The sequence below is a fragment of the Apodemus sylvaticus genome, chromosome 3, assembly GCF_947179515.1.
Source record: "Apodemus sylvaticus chromosome 3, mApoSyl1.1, whole genome shotgun sequence".
NCBI lineage: Eukaryota > Metazoa > Chordata > Mammalia > Rodentia > Muridae > Apodemus > Apodemus sylvaticus.
In genome coordinates this window covers 32,473,969-32,492,582 of record NC_067474.1, presented here as the reverse complement: position 1 = coordinate 32,492,582, position 18,614 = coordinate 32,473,969, and the positions used below count along the sequence as shown (strand labels likewise).

Here is an 18,614-nt window from a genome sequence, read left to right as displayed (position 1 = left end):
TTGATTACTTTTGGTTGAAAGTCAATTTTATCCTATATTATAATGGCTAATTCAGCCTGTTTTTTTTTGGGGGGGGGGACTATTTGTTTGGAAAACTTTTTTCCAGCCATTTTCTCTGAGGTAGTGTTTGTCTTTGACACTGAGGTGCAATTTCTGCATGCAGCAAATTGCTGGGTCTTGTTTACATATCAAGTCTGTTGGTCTATGTCTATTTATTGGGGAATTGAGTCCATTGATGTTAAGAGATACTAAGGAATATTAATTGTTGCTTCCTGCTATTTTTGATTTTCTTTATGCTTATGTGGCTATCTTCTTTTGGGTTTGTTGAAAGAAGATTACTTTCTTGCTTTTTCTATCGTGTTGTTTCCCTCTTTGTGTTGGTATTTTCCATGTATTATCCTTTTATAGGCCTGGATTTGTGGAAAGATATTGTGTAAATTTGGTTTTGTCATGGAATATCTTGGTTTCTCCATCTATGGTAATTAAGAGTTTTGCTGGGTGTAGTAACTTGGAATGGCATTTGCTTTCTCTTAGGGTCTGTATGACATATGCCCAGAATCTTCTAGTTTTCATAGTCTCTGCTGAAAAGTCTGGTGTAATTCTGATAGCCCTCCGTTAATTGATTTGCCCTTTTTCCTTACTGCTTTTAATATTATTTCTTTGTTTTGTGCATTTGGTATTTTCATTATTATGTGAATGGAGGAATTTTTTTAATTTTGCATTTTCTTTTACTTTTGTGTCAATGTTTTCTATGGTGTCTTCTTCACCTGAGATTCTCTTTTCTATCTCTTGTATTCTTTTGGTGATGCTTGCATCTTTGACTCCTGATCTCATTTCTAGGTTTCCTATCTCCAGTGTTGTCTCCCTTTGTGATTTCTTTATTGTTTCTCTTTCCATTTTTAGATCATGGGTGGCTTTGTTCAATACCTTCACCTGTTTCCTGTAATTCTTTAAGGGATTTTTGTGCTTTCTCTTTAAGGGGTTCTACATATTTTCCTATGTTATCCTGTATTTCTTTAAGGGAGTCATTTACGTACTTTTAAAAATCTTCCATCATCATCATGAGATATAATTTTAAATCAGAGTCTTGATTTTCTACTGTGTTGGAGTATCCAGTGCTCACTGTGGTGAGAGAACTGGATTCTGATGATTCCAAGTTGCCTTGGTTTCTGTTACTTATGTCCTTACCCTTGCCTCTTGCCATCTGGTTATCTCTGGTGTTAGCTGGTTTTGCTGTCTCTGACTGTGGTTTGTCCCTTCTGTGCTTACAGGTTTGATGGCACTCCTGGGAGACAAATTCTCTTCTGGAGGTATTTGGGTACCTAGAACTGTGTCACAGGATCAGCTCTGGGAGTAGGGGGAGATTGGAAGGGTCCTGTTGCAGGCTTCCTGTGTCCTAAGGGTTCTGAGGGGTCCATCTGAGCAGCAGTTGTAGTCTTAACTGCACTCATAGGCTTGTCCACACTCTTGGGAGAGCAGCTCTTTCCCTGCAATATTTGCATATGGAGTGCTGTGGCACACAGTGAAACTGAATGGCTCCTTGAATATGTGATTCTAACTTCATATAGATTAGGTCTCTTTAGTACTTTCTATGATACACACATTTCTACTTTTTATAATACTTTATTTATACTCATTGTGTTTAATGTTTGACTTTCTGAATTTTAAATTGAGCATCCAAGGGCTGTATCTTTTGTATTCTTAGACTAATGTAGAGGGTGTTGTATTTTTTTATTTTTATTTTTTGCTGAACTAAAAAATCATTAATGTAGATGGAAACTACTTCTTGTGTTTTAATCTAACATGTAATTATGTCCTTTGTTTTAAAACAGTATGATTAAATGAAGAATAAATATAATTCTAAATGTCTGTCAGTTTCTCTTCCTGAGAAATCAATAGTATTATTGTTGTGTATTAGAAAAAAGCCATTTCAAATGTCTAGGTATAAAAGGAAAAAGAATCTTTTCTAGATATCAGTTTTATACTATATAGAGTCCATATTATTATCCATATATGTTGTATATTGTGGTTAGGAATGATCTGAAAGTGACAGGTAATTTTGAAGTATATTGTAATGCACTTGCACACATTTTGACGTTTGTTTTAAACTACTCTAACATTATAGCCTAAATTTATGAAAGATGTTTATGACTGCTCTTTGATGAGGTACCTTGTCAGAGGATGCTCAAAAATTGCAAATTTTGATTTGAAATGATAAACATATTGAGAAATGATTTGTAACTTTTTAAAAGTCATGAACCATGTAGAAATTTAGATAGGAAACTAGCTTATTATTTGCTTCAATAGCATGAAGTCCTACAAGAGGTAGGTTTCTTTGATCCTTTTATAGTCAATAAAGGTTTCCTTTCCTTCATACACTGTAGTCTATTTTTTAAATTTTAAAAGTATAATTTTGTTTTTAAAAAATTGAAAAGAAACTTAAAGTCAATGTCTTCATTTATTCAATTTTTATCTGTATACAGAATAACAGATAGAGACCAGTCTCCTGGGCCACTGATGTCTCCACAATGTGAATGACCAAACGCAGTTTCTGGAGGAGCTGTTAGTGTTCAGCATTTGTCCATGAATTTGGATGTTCAAATAAAATCAATTGTTATTCTGTTCATTCTTCTTTGACTGATGAAGAAATCCAAAAGAGAGTCAGACAGAGAGTGATGTGCATGTTAATGACTAGTGATTCAAGAAATAGTTCAAGTGAATATTACAGTCTAGGAAGTAATTTTATAGTGAATTACTTGAAAGTCTGCAGGGATAAAAAGGGGATCCTCAGAAAAATGAGATATTGAGAGAATCACATTTTTAATTTTTATAGCATGTATTTGCAGTGTGTGTGTGTGTGTGTGTGTGTGTGTGTGTGTGTAGATCAAAGGATGATGTATAAGACTTGCTTTTCTCCTTTAACCTTTTGATTACTGGGTATGTAATTTATTTCTTTAGGCCTAGCCTTGCTATAACAGTCTTAGACTATTGAAAGTATGGCGTCAACCTCCTGTTTCCTTGGTAACACCAGGAATGTAAGCATCAGTTTAATCATTTCTTAAGTTAACATATGAAAAGGTGAAAGTATATCGACCTCTAGCTAGAGACCTGGTTTTCCAAGCTACCTGAAAAGAGATGAGAATGGTGTGTTCCTTAAATAAGATAATGTATTTTTCCTTCCAAGAAAACTTTTCTCAGTGCAGATCCTGGCTTCCTTTTCAGGGTTATATGGCAATGGCCTGTTTAATTTTCTGAGTTAAGACCCTGTTCTAACTGCCTGGGTTAACGCTGATGTGAGGGCAGACTGGCCAAAAAATGGGACTTGAAGAGGGCTAGCCCCTGGTGGAGTGGTTACATGCAGATTGGTGTATTTATTTATAGCCTCAATGAGGTGAGCCAAGAGTACAGAGGGGTTTCACCAGAGGCTTGGGTAATTTCTCTGATTTTATCATAATTGACATTAAAATGGAATTTTTGTTTATTTGTTTTGCACACCCTCTAAATGTCATGTACTCATCAAATGGAGTCAGAAAGAGCTACCTCCATGGAGCTGGAAATTTTGGTTGGGATACTTGGCTGGGACTGCCTCCTCTGCAGGGCTGTGTTTATTTATAGTATACAAATGATCTCCAAGGGTCTTGGTAAAATACTGATGCATTTCTTTGTGCCTAGATTGAGAGGGGAGGTTTTGATACAGTGTATGTCATGCTAGAGTAAGTGGTGTATTTGGGTCAGATGGTGAAATTCTTTTCTAAAATACGGAAAAGAGGATCTTTCCTGTATTTGATATACATCTGAGACGAAACGGTACATATGTCCAGATCCATCCTATCTTGAAATCTTTCTCATGGGAAACACATGGCTGTGAGGATAGAAGTGAGAATGAGCAGAAGACAAAGAGGAAGGGGAGATGAAGATTTTCAGGGTGGGTGGTTCATGGTGGCAGAGGAAGGGGGTGGGAGTCAGGATTCTGGAAGGAACAAAGGAGGAGGGGGGTGGAGAAGGGTGGTAAAAAGTTAAAGGAGAGTATTGTAAGTTGGCAGGGGTGAGAAGGAATCAAGGAATGGAGTAAAGTAGGTAGTTAAGGGTCAAGAGTTTTTAGTGCTATGAGGTGAGATAGCATAGGAGGGATTGGTTGAATAAAAGAGCAAAGTTAGAAAGCATGGAAGCAGGGAAGTGGGTGAGTAAGTTGGGAGGTTCTCAAGGATGTTTGCAAGGACACATTGGGTGTGAGATGTGGGCCAGATTTGCAAAAGATGGTGGAAATCAGTTCATAAAAGTCACAATAGAAGCCGAGGAACTCCTAGAGTTTAGGAGAGGGTATAAAACTGGCTTCCTCCAGGTATCAGCTTAGCCTGACACTGAATTCACCATGGATGTAGTGTGGTACTCTGGTGAACAGAAGACAGACAGTAAGAGAGAGAAAGAAAGGAGGAAAATCTAAACTGAGTTTATATGTTGCATCAATACAAACCCTGAAGAGGGGTTGGAACAGTTACCAGGGCAAAGAGTAAGTATTAGTTATTGTGGTATTTTGAATATGTTTGGCCCCTTAGGCTAATATATTTGAATTCTTAGTCACCAGGTTGGAGAATTATTAGAAAGGATTAAAAGGATTAGAAGACATAGCCTTGTTCTAGTAGGTGTGGCCTTGTTGGAGGAAGTATGTCACTGGGGAGTAGACATTTAAGTTTCAAAAGTAAATGCCAGGCCCAGTCCTTCTTTCTGTCTGCCTAGGGTTTAGGGTGTAGCTCTCAAGTATTTTTCAGCACCATACTTGCCAGCTGCTATGTTCCCTGTGATTCTAATAATGGACTAATCCTCTGAAACTGTAAGCAAACCCTTACTTAAGTGTTTTTTCTCATAAGAGTTGCCTTGAACATGGTGTCTCTTCACAGCAATAGAACAGTGACTAAGACAGTATTATCCCTATGAATAAATGCTATGATTAAGGAAACAAATAGAAGAAAATATTTAATTGGGGGCTTGTTTACAGCTTCAGAGGATTATTTCATTATCATCACAGCAGAGCGTATTGAAACTGGCAGGTATTGTGTTAGAAAAGTAGATGAGAGCTATATCATGGTCTACAGGTGGCAGAGAGAGAGAGAGAGAGAGAGAGAGAGAGAGAGAGAGAGAGAGAGAGAGAGAGAGAGAGGCGGTGGAGGAGAGACTATGCCGCACATAAGCTTTTGAAATCTTTTAGGTTTAGCTCACTCCTAGCAACATACCTCTTCAACAACTCCACACCTATTCCAACAATACCACATTTCTTCATCCTTCCCAAACAGTTCTACCAACAGGGACCAAGGCCTCAAATATGGGGACCATCCTCATTCAAACTACAAAACCCTAGAAATTTTAGCTTACAATTGGTTGTTATTTAGTCCATGTAGCAAGGTCAGTGAGCAGTCATACTCTTGACCAGATAGATATCAGAAAAAGGAGGGAAACAAGTAAGTGTTGATAGGGAGATTTCATGGAGAGTCTGATATACAAGATCCCAAAATCTATCATGGCTTTTGAAACCAAATTTTCTATCAGGATTAACATTAGCAACATGGGAATGAAAGAAAGAATAAATCAACCTTTAACAAGAGCCATTTATCCTTCAACCAGAACAGTAGTGATGAGAGTTTCTCCATAGAAAGAGATGCCTTATGAACATGCCTCAGTGAGCATTATGGGCTAGATACTTTTGGGATGGAAGATTTTATTTGCAGGTCTGTTTTCCTGAAGTCGCACAGTTGTAATTACCAATGGAGGTTGGTGTGGCTTCTCAGGAGAGCAGATGTTCTCAGCGGGAAATGGAGGTTCCTTAGTTTATGAGGCCACATCATCTTCCCTTTTCCAGATCCTATTGGGCTATAGATGATATGAGTCTGTCACTAGTTCAGAAGACCACACCCTTCTGAGCACCTTATCAGGTATTTTATTGAGCCTGGCAACCACCAGTCTAGCCTGTGCTCCTTATCCTACCTGAAGCTTTGGGGTCATTAGCACTTTAATTTGGGGCAGAAAGTTTAGGTGAATTTGAGTATGGAAACATTGCATTTGAGTCTAAATGAATATGACATTTAGCATTTATTCATTTGTATTTAATTTTCTTTTGTGATCATCTAAAAATTGAATTGCAGGCCTTTCAACATCCTAGGTAAGTATGCTACAGTGAAACTATTGCTGCTTAAGCAGCTATGGCTAACAGTGCTGTTATAAAGAATGGCTATATGGAATAACTTCAGTACACACAGTTGTCACCAAAGAGCATCTTGTCATGTGGAAACAGATGAAGGGCTCAGCAACCAGACAGCTGCCAGAGAGCAATACAGGAAGAATAGCATAGACTTAAATGTATTTACAGAACGCATGCTTGCCAATGACAGCTCGCATAAGAAAGAAATGTGGATATACATTGTCCTAAATTTAAGAACAAAAAATAAGACGTAACATAACTTTCTTGTTAACCTTAAAAAGATATTTCTAAATATTTATATAAAAGAAATGTACCCATTTTCTGAACCACAAAAGACCACCAGGTAGCCAGTTCCAATGCAATTGCTCTAGTGTCTTTATTCAAACTTGAGAGTCTCTGACACAGCAGGAAGAGGGAGTGAAGCCCCAAGCCCAATTTCTAGTAAGGATTTATAGAGGTAAGCAAATAAGCAAGGGGATTTCTAGCCTGGGACTCATCTGATTGGCGGACTATTGTGGAATTTTGCTTCCCTTTAATATAATTGGCTGCTTTTGGGAGCTAAACAATAAACTTAGCTTCTGCTTTCCTCTTGAATGGTGATTGTTTGGAAGTAGAGTGCCAGGGACAGGCTTGTTACCAGGAAACTAGTGCCGGGCACAAGTTTGTTGGTGAGTAACCTGGACAGTGAGACACTGCCTTCTAAGTTAACTAGAATTCAACCTTAGGTCAGGCTCTCTAAGGTAGAGTCTGAACCCAAGACCTGGTCTCTCAAAATATATATTTTTAAATTAAAAATTTTCTCAAACAAGATAATAGTGTTCTTTGAATATAGGACTCTATTTGACTAAATATTGTTATCACACCAAAAGATAAAATTGGATAAGAAATGAAATAAAATAGGGAAAATAAATATGTCAGAAGGTAAAATTAATAATACTATTGCAGTATTTTTGTGGTTGGCAATAATTAATCATGTTTTAATATTCAGTAGTTTGCTGTGTATTTTATTTAAAAATATATTTGTACTCTTTTTTACAAAAAAAATAACTTATTTATTTTTAATTTGTTGTATGCAGGTCTGACCCAATAAATTCTGCAGTATTGATGTCCTAATGCAATTAACCCCACTTATGCCCACTTACTGACAATGTTGAAGTTATTGTTGTGAATATTTGCTTTGGGGGCCAATATCTAGCAACCTTGACTTTGAAGTGTTTCTCCCTGAGATAAAATGCTGCCTAAAAGTGTTTTCCTTGTGGCTACCAATAAATGATTTGTGCATGCAAAATTTCCATCTTAACAAGTGATTGCATTATGAAGTATATGATCTTCTGGTTTTACCTACTGTGATAACCAAGGTATAACTAAGGTATACCTTAGTACCACATTAATTAAAATAGAATATAAAGTTTAAAAGATTTGGCATTATATATCTGAAAGCCATGCTAAGCTAGATAATATCACATTCACAAAATGTAACATTTTAAACATTTTCTCTATTGTTTTATAATTTGTATTTTAAATATTTTACTGTTATCAAGTATATCTTTTTACAAATAATGTTTATGGATAAAAAGTAAAATTATGCTTTTTCTCTCCTCATTTCATGAATTTCCTCAAGGGTCTGCAGTTATTTGGTGTATGGATTTTGTGTAGATATAATTCACACATACATACATGTGCATGAGTGTTAGTAAGATTTGTTGTTCATTCAGCATTGTTTCAGGACTGTGATATCTTTTCAGTAATTATTAATCTGTATCCCTGTAAGAAAATCCTTTGATTCTGTTTAATTGTCGAATGCCCCATCATTTCTTTATCCTTATATGTGTGACTGAGAGCTTTGATTTGCTGTTGTTTTGTTTGCGAATATTCTAGCTCAGTTCAGCTGCTTGTTTTTTTATTCTGTAACATTTACTTAATAAAATCTTCAATACATACAAAACAACTATCTCTCCATCCACTGCCACAAAGGCATGGTGAGACCCTCCCCCCCCAATGTGCTTATAGTCCTTTCTGGAAGAAGAATTTTCTTGGAGGAACTCATTGGTAACACTCTTATTGAAAGCTGGGTGAGCCTGTGTCAATTGAGTAGAACAGGAAGCCAAAATTTATGAATCCTTAACATTTAAATAGAGCACTGTCTGTATCAGAAGATGTAATATTGTGAACCATGCAAAGATTTTTTGGGATTAATTTGTTCTTTATTCTAGTAGATTAGATTATTAAAATGATTAGTTTTAGAAAAATGTAAAAGCCTCATTTTTTTTACATTCTTACATCTTAATAAATATAAGTAAAATAGTGCTATAATATAGAACATAAAAGAGCCATAATCAATTTTCTTTGAACCAGAGATGTTTGATGTAGTAGTCATCTCATGAGCAAGAAGGAGGAAGGACTGGTGAGTGTGAACCCAACAGACATGTACAGTCCTATAAACCTTCGATGATGTGTGTCTGTATCTGTGGATATAAGGTCTGGAGTACAAAGTGAGGATGCCAAAGGTTAAGTATGAGAGCTAAATTCAGATGGAATTGCCTTAGGCGAATCCTGAGACAGACATGGGATAGATACTTGTTGTGACTCTTAATGAGTCTCCAGGTTTCACTTCATGCTGAGATAGAAAGAACTAGCAAAGAATTTCTGAATATTTATGTTGCTTCAGAATATACCTGAAATTCCTGGCACATGCTGTTCCCCCCCCTCTGTCTCTCTATCTCTGTCTCTGTCTCTCTCTCTCTGTCTCTCTCTGTCTCTCTCTGTCTCTCTCTCCCCCCCCTCTCTCTCCTGCTTCTCCTCCTCTCATTCCTCCTGTTCCTTCTTTTGAACAATTAGTATTGTAACTAACATGGTTAAACATTGTATGCTATCTCCTGAAAACTGTAAAAAGACCAGAAAACCTATTCTGAATCCCTTTTACAGCATTACAATAGAAGTCTAATCATGGAACACTGATTGGGAGACAGAAGTAGAAATCCACTAGGAAAGGAAAGGAAAATGGTCTCTGTTTAAAAATTATATTTTTGGTATTGCTGTGTGTTATAAAAAGGCCAGGGTATGGTTTGGTAGAGCCCGGTACAGTAAGGTGGGAGGGGTGCCTCAGTGGGCCCATGTTGAGGTATCCCTTTACCTTGAGGTACCAGCCATACCAAGGATATAGAGATATAGTGTAGAATAGAGTGTATTTAGGGCATGTGCAGGTGAGTTGAGGAGAGAGGGGGGGCAGGGAGAGAGAGGGGAGAGAGAGAGAGAGAGAGAGAGAGAGAGAGAGAGAGAGAGAGAGAGAGAGAGGCCACTCAGGACCACATGGAGAGTAAGCGATAAAGAGAGAGAGGGAGAAAGGGATCAGGGAGAGAAGAGAGTCAGAGAGAGAGAAGGGGCAGAGAAAGCAAGGAGGGAACAAAGAGCCCTTTTATAGCAAGCCAGGCCTACCTGGCTATTCATTCCCCTTTAACAATCGCCTGGTGGTTGCAGCCTAGAAGGAATACTAACAGGTATAGAAAATCTTGAGGAATGCAGTGGATTCATTTCAGATAATAAAGCAGATAAACAAAATATACAATATGATCAAAATTTATCTATATAATCTATATGCTAGTAATGAACACCTTTGACCATTTCAAATAGCCTCTAATGCATAAATACCAAGGAGCAATGTTAAGAAAAACCACAAGCGCTAAATAGTAAAAACTATGAAATATTGTTGAATGTAAAAATAAAACTTGAAAAATAAGGATTTTTAAGTAGGCTGTTATGATTTTTTTGAAACACTTCAGTATCTATGGTAGCATTTTCCCTTTCATTTCTGATATAAAATATTTAAATATGTATTTCAAGTTTTAATTTTACTATATTGTGGAAGAGTTTTGTCTGTATGTATGTTTGTATTCCACATGTCTTCCCAGTGCTTGTGAAGCCAGACAAGGGTTCAGATACTCTAGAATTGGAGATACAGATGGCTGTGAGCTCTCACCTGGGTTCTGGGACCTTAACCAGGGTCTTCTGAAAGAGCAGATTACTAATAGTCTTAAAGAACCAAGTATTCATTTAATCAATTAATTTGTTTCTATGTCTTTAATTTAATTCTGTTTTAAATTATCTTTTGTATTCTTTTGGAGGTGTAGTCTGTTTTTTTTTATATATATTCCAAAACTTTTGGGTACATATTAAGTTGCTAATATGTACTTTCCCAGGTTTTATCATGTATGTATTATTGCCTTAAACTTCCTCCCTAGGATTTCTTTGTGTCTCACAGATTTGGTATGTTGTATTTCTTAACTCTCATTAGACATGCTTCCTTTTTGAGTAGATGACAATTGACAGAAACCTAGAACTGGTCACTGAACAAAGAATAATAGATTGTGTGGATTGTGTGTAGTGTTCAGCCATAAATGACACATTTATACCACATCTCTTTCCCAGTGTTAAGGGATCATCACAGAAGAGTGAGGTAGAAAGACTGTAAAAACCAGAGGGCATGAATGACTACAAGAAATCAGTATTTTGAAAACAAACTTGGTTTTGTGCATGTTGCACATAACTGCACATGTGAAATCATAGCAGTTGTGACACCATGTCTAGATCTGTACAGACTCAGGCCAGACAAAAATCCCTGTATGGTGTGTATGTGTGTGTGTGTGTGTGTGTGTGTGAGAGAGAGAGAGAGAGGGGGGGGAGTACTGAGACAGGGACAGAGATATACACACACAGAAACAGATATAGGTGACAGGAGTGGGCACAAAATTCTAACCCTAGATAAGGAACTCTTGACAAGTATTAAATATTGAGAAAGGGAGAATATTCTTTTTAAGGGTGTGGCACCTGGTAGATGACCATGATAATATCTCACACCCAAGAGATTTCAGTCATCATGCACACATTTATTCAATTTAAAAAGAAAGAGATCAAAATACTCTATGAAATTCTTAAAGAAATAATAAAATGTACCAATAAATCAGTCTTTCGGTTCCTCCGAAAACTGGACACCTCACTTCCAGAAGATCCTACTATACCACTCCTGGGCATATACCCAGAAGATTCCACAGCATGTAATATGGATACATGTTCCACTATGTTCATAGCAGCCCTATTTATAATTGCCAGAAGCTGGAAAGAACCCAAGTATCCTTCAACAGAAGAGTGGATGCAAAAAATGTGGTATATATACACAATGGAGTACTATTCAGCCATTAGAATATAAATACTATTAAAAGATACCATCTTTAATTGTGATCAAGTTTCTATTGAACTTTAAGGCATCATTGCATATCTTACTATTGGAGAGATAGTGAATGTTGAAAATATTTTAGGAAGTCAACTATAACATTAAGAAACATTAAAAATGTGTATTCAAGATACAGCAATAAATAAGTATATTGGAAATCTAGTGGTATAATATCCAAAATATAAAATATAAATCATTGGGGTCAGATACTATTAAGGATCAAGTATAAAATGTAAGAATTAAAAACATCTTTAGTTAATATCTAAATAGTCTCTCTTTATTGGTAATAAATTATACAGTCTTTAATTGTAATTGTTTCTATTGAAGTTTAGGGCATCATGGTGCATCTTATTATTGGAAACAGAATGGATGTTGAATGTTTATTAAAAATCCAAATGATGTTTTAATGTAGTTCTTTTGAATAACTTCTCAGTGAAAATAAAGTAAAAAATTAGAAAATTTAAATCTGCCAATATATTATCTTGTCTTCTTTTGCTTTAAACTCTGAATATATAATCTCTTTCACCTTTTTCTAAGGCCAGTTTATAGAACAGCACATGAACATAACCTTGTGTGGAAGATACTGAAGAGTATTCCAGCATTAACCTCTCAACTTAGCAATGAAGAGCTGAAAATGCTGAGTAAGAAAGTCATGTCTGAAACCTGGATCAAAGGTAGCACAGGTAATTAACTAACATAGGGAATCTGGCAGAATCGAATGCAGATATGTATGTCAACTTGGTGATTATTAAATACTTATAATAATGTTACTTGAAATGCTTAAATATACTCTTTGGACATAGTCTACTTTCATGGAATGCTATTTGAGCAACATTTCAAACTTCAGTAAGATTTATAGCATACTGTTTTAGTTAGGGTTCCTATTGCTGTGAAGAGACACCATGACCACAGCACATCTTATAAAGAAAAACATTTAATTTGGACTGGCTTACATTTTAGGGGATTAATCCCTTATTATCATGGTGGTAAACACGGTGGTCCACAGGTACATATGAATGAAACTATTATACCAGGCCTACCTTGAGTTTATGATACCTTAAAGCCTACCTCCACAGTGATGCATTTCCACCAATAAGGCCACATCCACTTCAACATGGTTACACATTCTAATAATATCACTCCCTATAGGCCAAGCATTAAAACACATGAGTATGTGAGTCATTTCTATTCAAACTACCACACCTCTGTTTGTCTACTTGCAATTTGAATAAATATCCAAATTACTCATAGTACCCCCTGAGATACAATGGGCATAATTCCCTAGACTTCTGGTTCATCCGGTCTTGAATAAAGCCTAAAATATATTTATAACCATTTTTTGATGACACAAACACACAGTATATATTTATTAGCAACTCACAACAGTCTTTCACACTTGGTTAAAAGCCTTGCCTACTTAGTTGTAGATATGACTCTAGATATTTGGAAAGCACTCATTAGACATAATTTTCATCTTTAGTCTCTTTACCATGGATGTAGGAGCTATTTCAATATAAATACATTCATCTGAACATTTGAAGGGAATAAAATTAAGACTTTTTTGTGCGCCAAGAAATTTATTTTTTATTCCTTACAGAAACAAAATGATATCATTGTTTTCAGGTATGGATTTCCAAGGCATAAATATATAACACAGAGGAATTCTGCTTGTAAATGCTTGTAAATTTTAAAAACAGTTCAGGCCTGTGAACTTGCCCTCTTTATTTGCTACTGTTTGTGGAAAGCAGTTAATCAGGAATCTGACATTTAAAATCACATTGAAACTTTGGAGACTCATGATTTTGAAAGATTTACATAATTTGAGAATTTTCCCTCAATGGTATTCTCTCTTAATTGACTCCATTTAATTAGTGTCTATTGGCAGAAAATAAATCAAAGGAGTTTGCCATGATTAAAATGATTTTAAGGCACAAGGAGAGGGTGCAAATGCTCAAAATTGTTTTGCTATTAGCTTGAGGATAGTAACTAAACACTACAATGTCCTTCAATAAAATGTTGACAGGCATCAGTTCAACGGTATTGCAGGCACTGGTTGAAAAAGAATATGTTGCTCTAGTCCTTGGCCCCTTGGGATGGTTATTGGGGGTAGGGAGTAAGAAGATTTGGAACCAAAGACACCAACTCTGGTAGTCAGATCAGAAGCAGAAGCATACTCATTTATTGTAGAATTGGGGAGTGTCTTTATACCCTCCACTCATGCTCCATTGGCTGGTGCCATCTTGTCCCTTGTTGCTGGCACCGATTGATTGGCTAGGCAGTTCATGTGGTCTGTTGTCATTTGTCTCCATTTGTCAGGCAGATCTTAAGTCTGTAAAATAAAGATGCAGCTGTTGCATGAGTGGGCCATTAGTGAACATCAGTCAGGGTATGCTGACACATTCCTCCTACAAGAATGTACTTGTATATGCATGCATATGTGTTTGTCTGTATATAAACACACATGAACACACACACATATTTACAAAAGGTAGTAAATAAAAGTACAACAGTAGAAACTTACAAATATCTATTAAAAAGTCTAAATGCAATAAAATACATGTATGTAAATTTAATAATATAAGTGCATCTAGAATGACATTTTGAATTTAAATTACATTAATTTTCCTTAGTGGAGAAACGTACAATTGGAGCGTATTATGGTTTGGGCAAAACAGTCTACTGTGATTGAAGCCTTTGTCTATCTGTAGCCTAATTAACAGGGTTGGGAGGTAGTAGAACCTTTGGGAGGTGGCTATAAGAAGAGTATTCTTTAAAGTGATTTTGCTAGTAGATAATTTATGTGCTATTCATTGAGTTCTTGTAGGGGATTATGAAAGTAGTAAGCATGGCTGTGTTAACACCTTCCTCTCTTTGCTCCTGTTAGATATTTGACTGACACAGTATATTCCCACAATATGACCTTATCATACTTTGGTTCATACCTACCAATCATGGCCTAAATGTACCCTTTCCCATTACAAAGCCAAATAGCTCAGGCTTTTTGAAATAAAGAAAGCTAATATAAGTTCAGTAAAGGCAAATAATTTTCTATTCTACATGTATTGATGGGCTAATCATACAATAATTTTAGAGTCATGCATACTTTAATCAGAGATTTATACTTTTAAGGAACTTTTACAATTAAAACTATGAAGAAACATTTTATTCTGATGACAAATTAACACTTGTCCATAATTATTAATAAAATACCAACTCTTACAGCATTATAATAAATACAGGATTTCAGTTTGCATCTCCTAGTTCTTTAAAAATTTACAAGTCTCTGTTTTTCTTCACCTATCCGTGTTCACATCCCTTGGAATTTTTAAGACATGTAGTTCTAACTGCTCAGATGTTTCCCTATCAAAGTGTCAGCTCATTAGGTTCACAAACTTTGAAGTTCTCTTTGTTCATCCACCTTAAGGAAAAAGCCTAGTGAGGTGTCTGCTTCTCTTCATTTGCTTTCTTTGCCTGTGTGCTTTTCTCTGTCTGCTGTGATTTAAAGTGATCCCTCATGCAGACCCTCATCCCCAGGCTGCTGACTTTCAATCTGCCACAGAGGCTCATTTCTCCAGTGTAACTCTGCACAGCTGTTTGTACCTTCTGGTCTTTTTTTTTTTTTTTTTTTTTTTTTTCGTTAATGGCCATTAGTTCTTCTGCGCTGCATTACTTAAAGAAGTTTCCTGAATATTTCCATCATCCAACAGCCTCTTATACATTCATTTTCTGCAAACAAAATATGAAACAAGGAAACTGTATTAGAACTTAATTAAATCAAGCATATGCACATGTCTAAGTAATTATGGAATAAACCATGCTATATTATTATTTTCTATAAAATTGCCATAACTGAAGATAGCTTATATTAACTCTACCAAGTTACTGAAAATAAGGGATGGAAGAGATGCTAATCAGTGCAAATTATGAATTAGGTGTTGATCTGCAGTCCTTCTCCAGACAAAGAGATGATGCTATCTCATGACGCAACACAGAAGTAGAGAGAAACAATTGACAGTAGGTCTGGGAATTTTCTGCATTCTGCAGTGTGCTGTGTTGTAAATCTGTCATACATAGCAGAATAGGTGTGTTTCATGCCTTTTTAAAATTTTATTTATTTTTTATTTTATCTTTGTTCCTATGCAAAAAATAAAATTTACACAAAGACAACTAAAGAGAACTAAAATGTACTTCTATGTTAAGTTCTTAGAGAACATTGTATGTGCTTAAGATCATGTAGTAAAATACTCTTCACCACAGTTTGAATTGACGAATAAAATATTTTACTGACAAATCAATAACATTACATATTAATATATATAAAATAAATAAGCAAACATTTTTGAATGATGAATGTTGCACATTCTAAGAGAAAAGACTTGTGCATTTAAAGCTGTTTTATATAATCACTAGAAATGAATAAAATGACAAATTGTTACACACATAATATTCATAGATATGTATTTATAAATACATCTAAAAAATATATACATATATGTGTAAATACAAAACTATTTTATATGTAATTAAATAAAAGTATTCCTCAAACTAAATGATTGGTGGCTACAATCAGATGAAAATACTGACAGTGAGAAATGCTTCTGTACCAGGTAACTTACTCTATAGCACAGGTCTAACTTTAGAGTTTTGACATTAGACTGCAGAACCCTAGGACCTCTTGTGAGTTGTGACTTTCTTTACAATCTGTAGATAGCACCATATGCCATTGCACTAGCTCCAAAAAGGTTGATTTTTAAAACATTAAGTCCAGGTTCCACCTGAACTTTTCCAATAAGTCAAAAAGGATAATGTACAGTCACAGATTATATACATTGCTATGCAACAGATAGATCCTTAACTTTTCATTTAAACCTTCTCTTTGTAACAATTTTAGATGGAAGGATAAGATCTAAATATTGCAATCTTTGCAATTTGTTTTAATGTGAGTTTTCTTAGCAGTTTTAACCAGTCACTTCAAAACATGGATGATTTAGTTAGAAAGTCCTCTCATGAAGGGCCATCTCTCAAGATTGCTGAAAACTGCTTTCATTCTTTATTCTGTGACTTTCATCCCTCTGTTCCGGTAAGGTCTATCCCAAAAGTTTTTCTCTGTTTCCTTTTTCCCCATGAAAGTGTTCATTCTTCCTCTGTCCAGCAATTCAACTTCAAAAAACACAGTTCTGAGTCTTACATGCCATGGCTCTGAGCTTACTCATCTTGGTGGCTGCTTTGAGTTCTCTTTCCAAGCACACCTGTCCAGGAACTTGGAGAACTTCTTACAAGCAAATTGCTTGCCTTTCACTAGACATAGACATAGATATTTTTCTATGAACTATTTCACACATGAAATCTTAAAAACATGGATATTTAAGATAATTCCTTTTCCCCTAAAGTAATTGAGTTCATTCTTTGACCCTTCCTTCTTGCCTTCCATTGTTTCTTTCTTCCTTCCTTTCTCCCTTCATCCTTTCTCTCCCTCCCTTCCTCCCTTCCTCCCTCCCTTGCTCCCTCCCTTCCTTCCCTCCTTCCCTTCCTTCTTCCCTTCCTTCCTTCCTTCCTTCCTTCCTTCCTTCCTTCCTTCCTTCCTTCCTTCCTTCCTTCCTTCCTTCCCTTCTTTCCCTTATTCTCATAGACTAGTTCAATCCTCCATCTATTTCTTCTCATAAAGATATTTCCATCAACTCCTCACAGTTCTCCCCTTATTATTGTACCAGTGGGCATATTTCTCAGATATGTCTGTAGTTTAACAGTAAGAATCTATTATTATTTCTTTCCCCACAACCTGCATTAGATCTTTTGGCACAATGAGTGCTGGCCATTGATTTCTCTATGTCAAAGTATGTGGTATCAGTCATCGTGTCATACCACTTAAGGGTACTATAATGAAGAGCAATAACTGTGCATTGTATTACTTGGGGTGCCTCTGGGGCCTTTCAGGGAGGAATGGTGTCACTTATGTATGGAGACTCCATCAAATCTCCTCATTAATTTTTAAATTATATATTGAAGTCAGCTTAATAACTAGTGGATTTCTCTCCTACTCCCACTACTGACTTAGACATTTGCTTGGAATTATTTATTTATGATCTATTTCTTAAATCCAAAATGAAAAAGAACAGTCTGAGTTTTTTATGTTTCTTGATTTTCAGTGCTCTTTAAAATTTTGATTATTAATATTTGTTGCAAGAGTGCATACATATAACAAGGCTTCATTCTTAATTTGAAATTATTGTTTATTTTAAAAGCAGACATTTTTAAAAGCAGACATTTTTATTACTAAGACTTATAGTTGTGGATTATTTGAAAGATAGTTACCATTTTAATTGCTTCTAACAAATATTCTTAACATTCTTTGAATTAGATATCTTAAAATACTTTTTCTTATACTTATGTTTGAAAATTCCTGAATATTGTTTCTTATACTTGATTGATGAGGTAATTTCATCTCACTTTTATCTGTATTTTGGCTATAGTTTTCCTGTATTATAGTGTAGGAAAAACTTCCACATAAAATCCACTACATTTCCATATTTATTTCTAATGCCATATTTTCAATAAGTTTAGATAATTAACACAAAATATCACATTTTTATCTCTTTATATATTATCTTCTTCTTTAAGAATTCTGAAGTTTGGATTCTTTATCCAATTATAATACATTTGGTGGATTGTATTAAATATTAGTTCTTATTATTGTTCTGGGAATAGACTATCTCAATGTTAACAGGCTATTTTAGTGTGTTGGGCCATTTTCCCACCCTCACATTTCAAAGTATACATTACTTATAGATTCTTTTACTCAAATTATAAAAATATAATATGAAATCTTATTATACTTGTGCTATATAACTTCTGCTTGTATGAAATGATAAAAGGATATATTGACTTTATGCTCAGTATATTCATCTTGAAAGATACATAACATAGGAACAGCTATGGAGAAGCTATCCATTGTTTTCATTCTCTTTCTATAGAATCATTTAGTATTTCTAAAGTAGCTTTTATTAATCAATATTTTAGAAGCTTTCTAAACACACACACACTAACACAGTTTATTTGTACTAAGTTTATACATAAGAGGATGTAAAGAATGTAGATATTCAAGCATTACTTTCAACATCAGATGACATTCTAAGTGAAATAAAGGATCTTTGTACCCAAAACAATGAATACTCTGGTACATCTTAAGGTCATTTA

The 18,614-nt window shown here is 35.3% G+C and overlaps 1 protein-coding gene across 1 annotated transcript in view; it reads left to right on the top strand.

Moving 5' to 3' along the window:
* Cnbd1 (cyclic nucleotide binding domain containing 1) overlaps positions 1 to 18,614 on the top strand; it is a 347,578-nt gene that overhangs the window by 188,448 nt on the left and 140,516 nt on the right. The window contains exon 5 of the mRNA XM_052175437.1: positions 11,958 to 12,103. Within this exon, the coding sequence (XP_052031397.1) occupies positions 11,958 to 12,103 (146 nt within the window). The remainder of the gene's footprint in view (positions 1 to 11,957; positions 12,104 to 18,614) is intronic.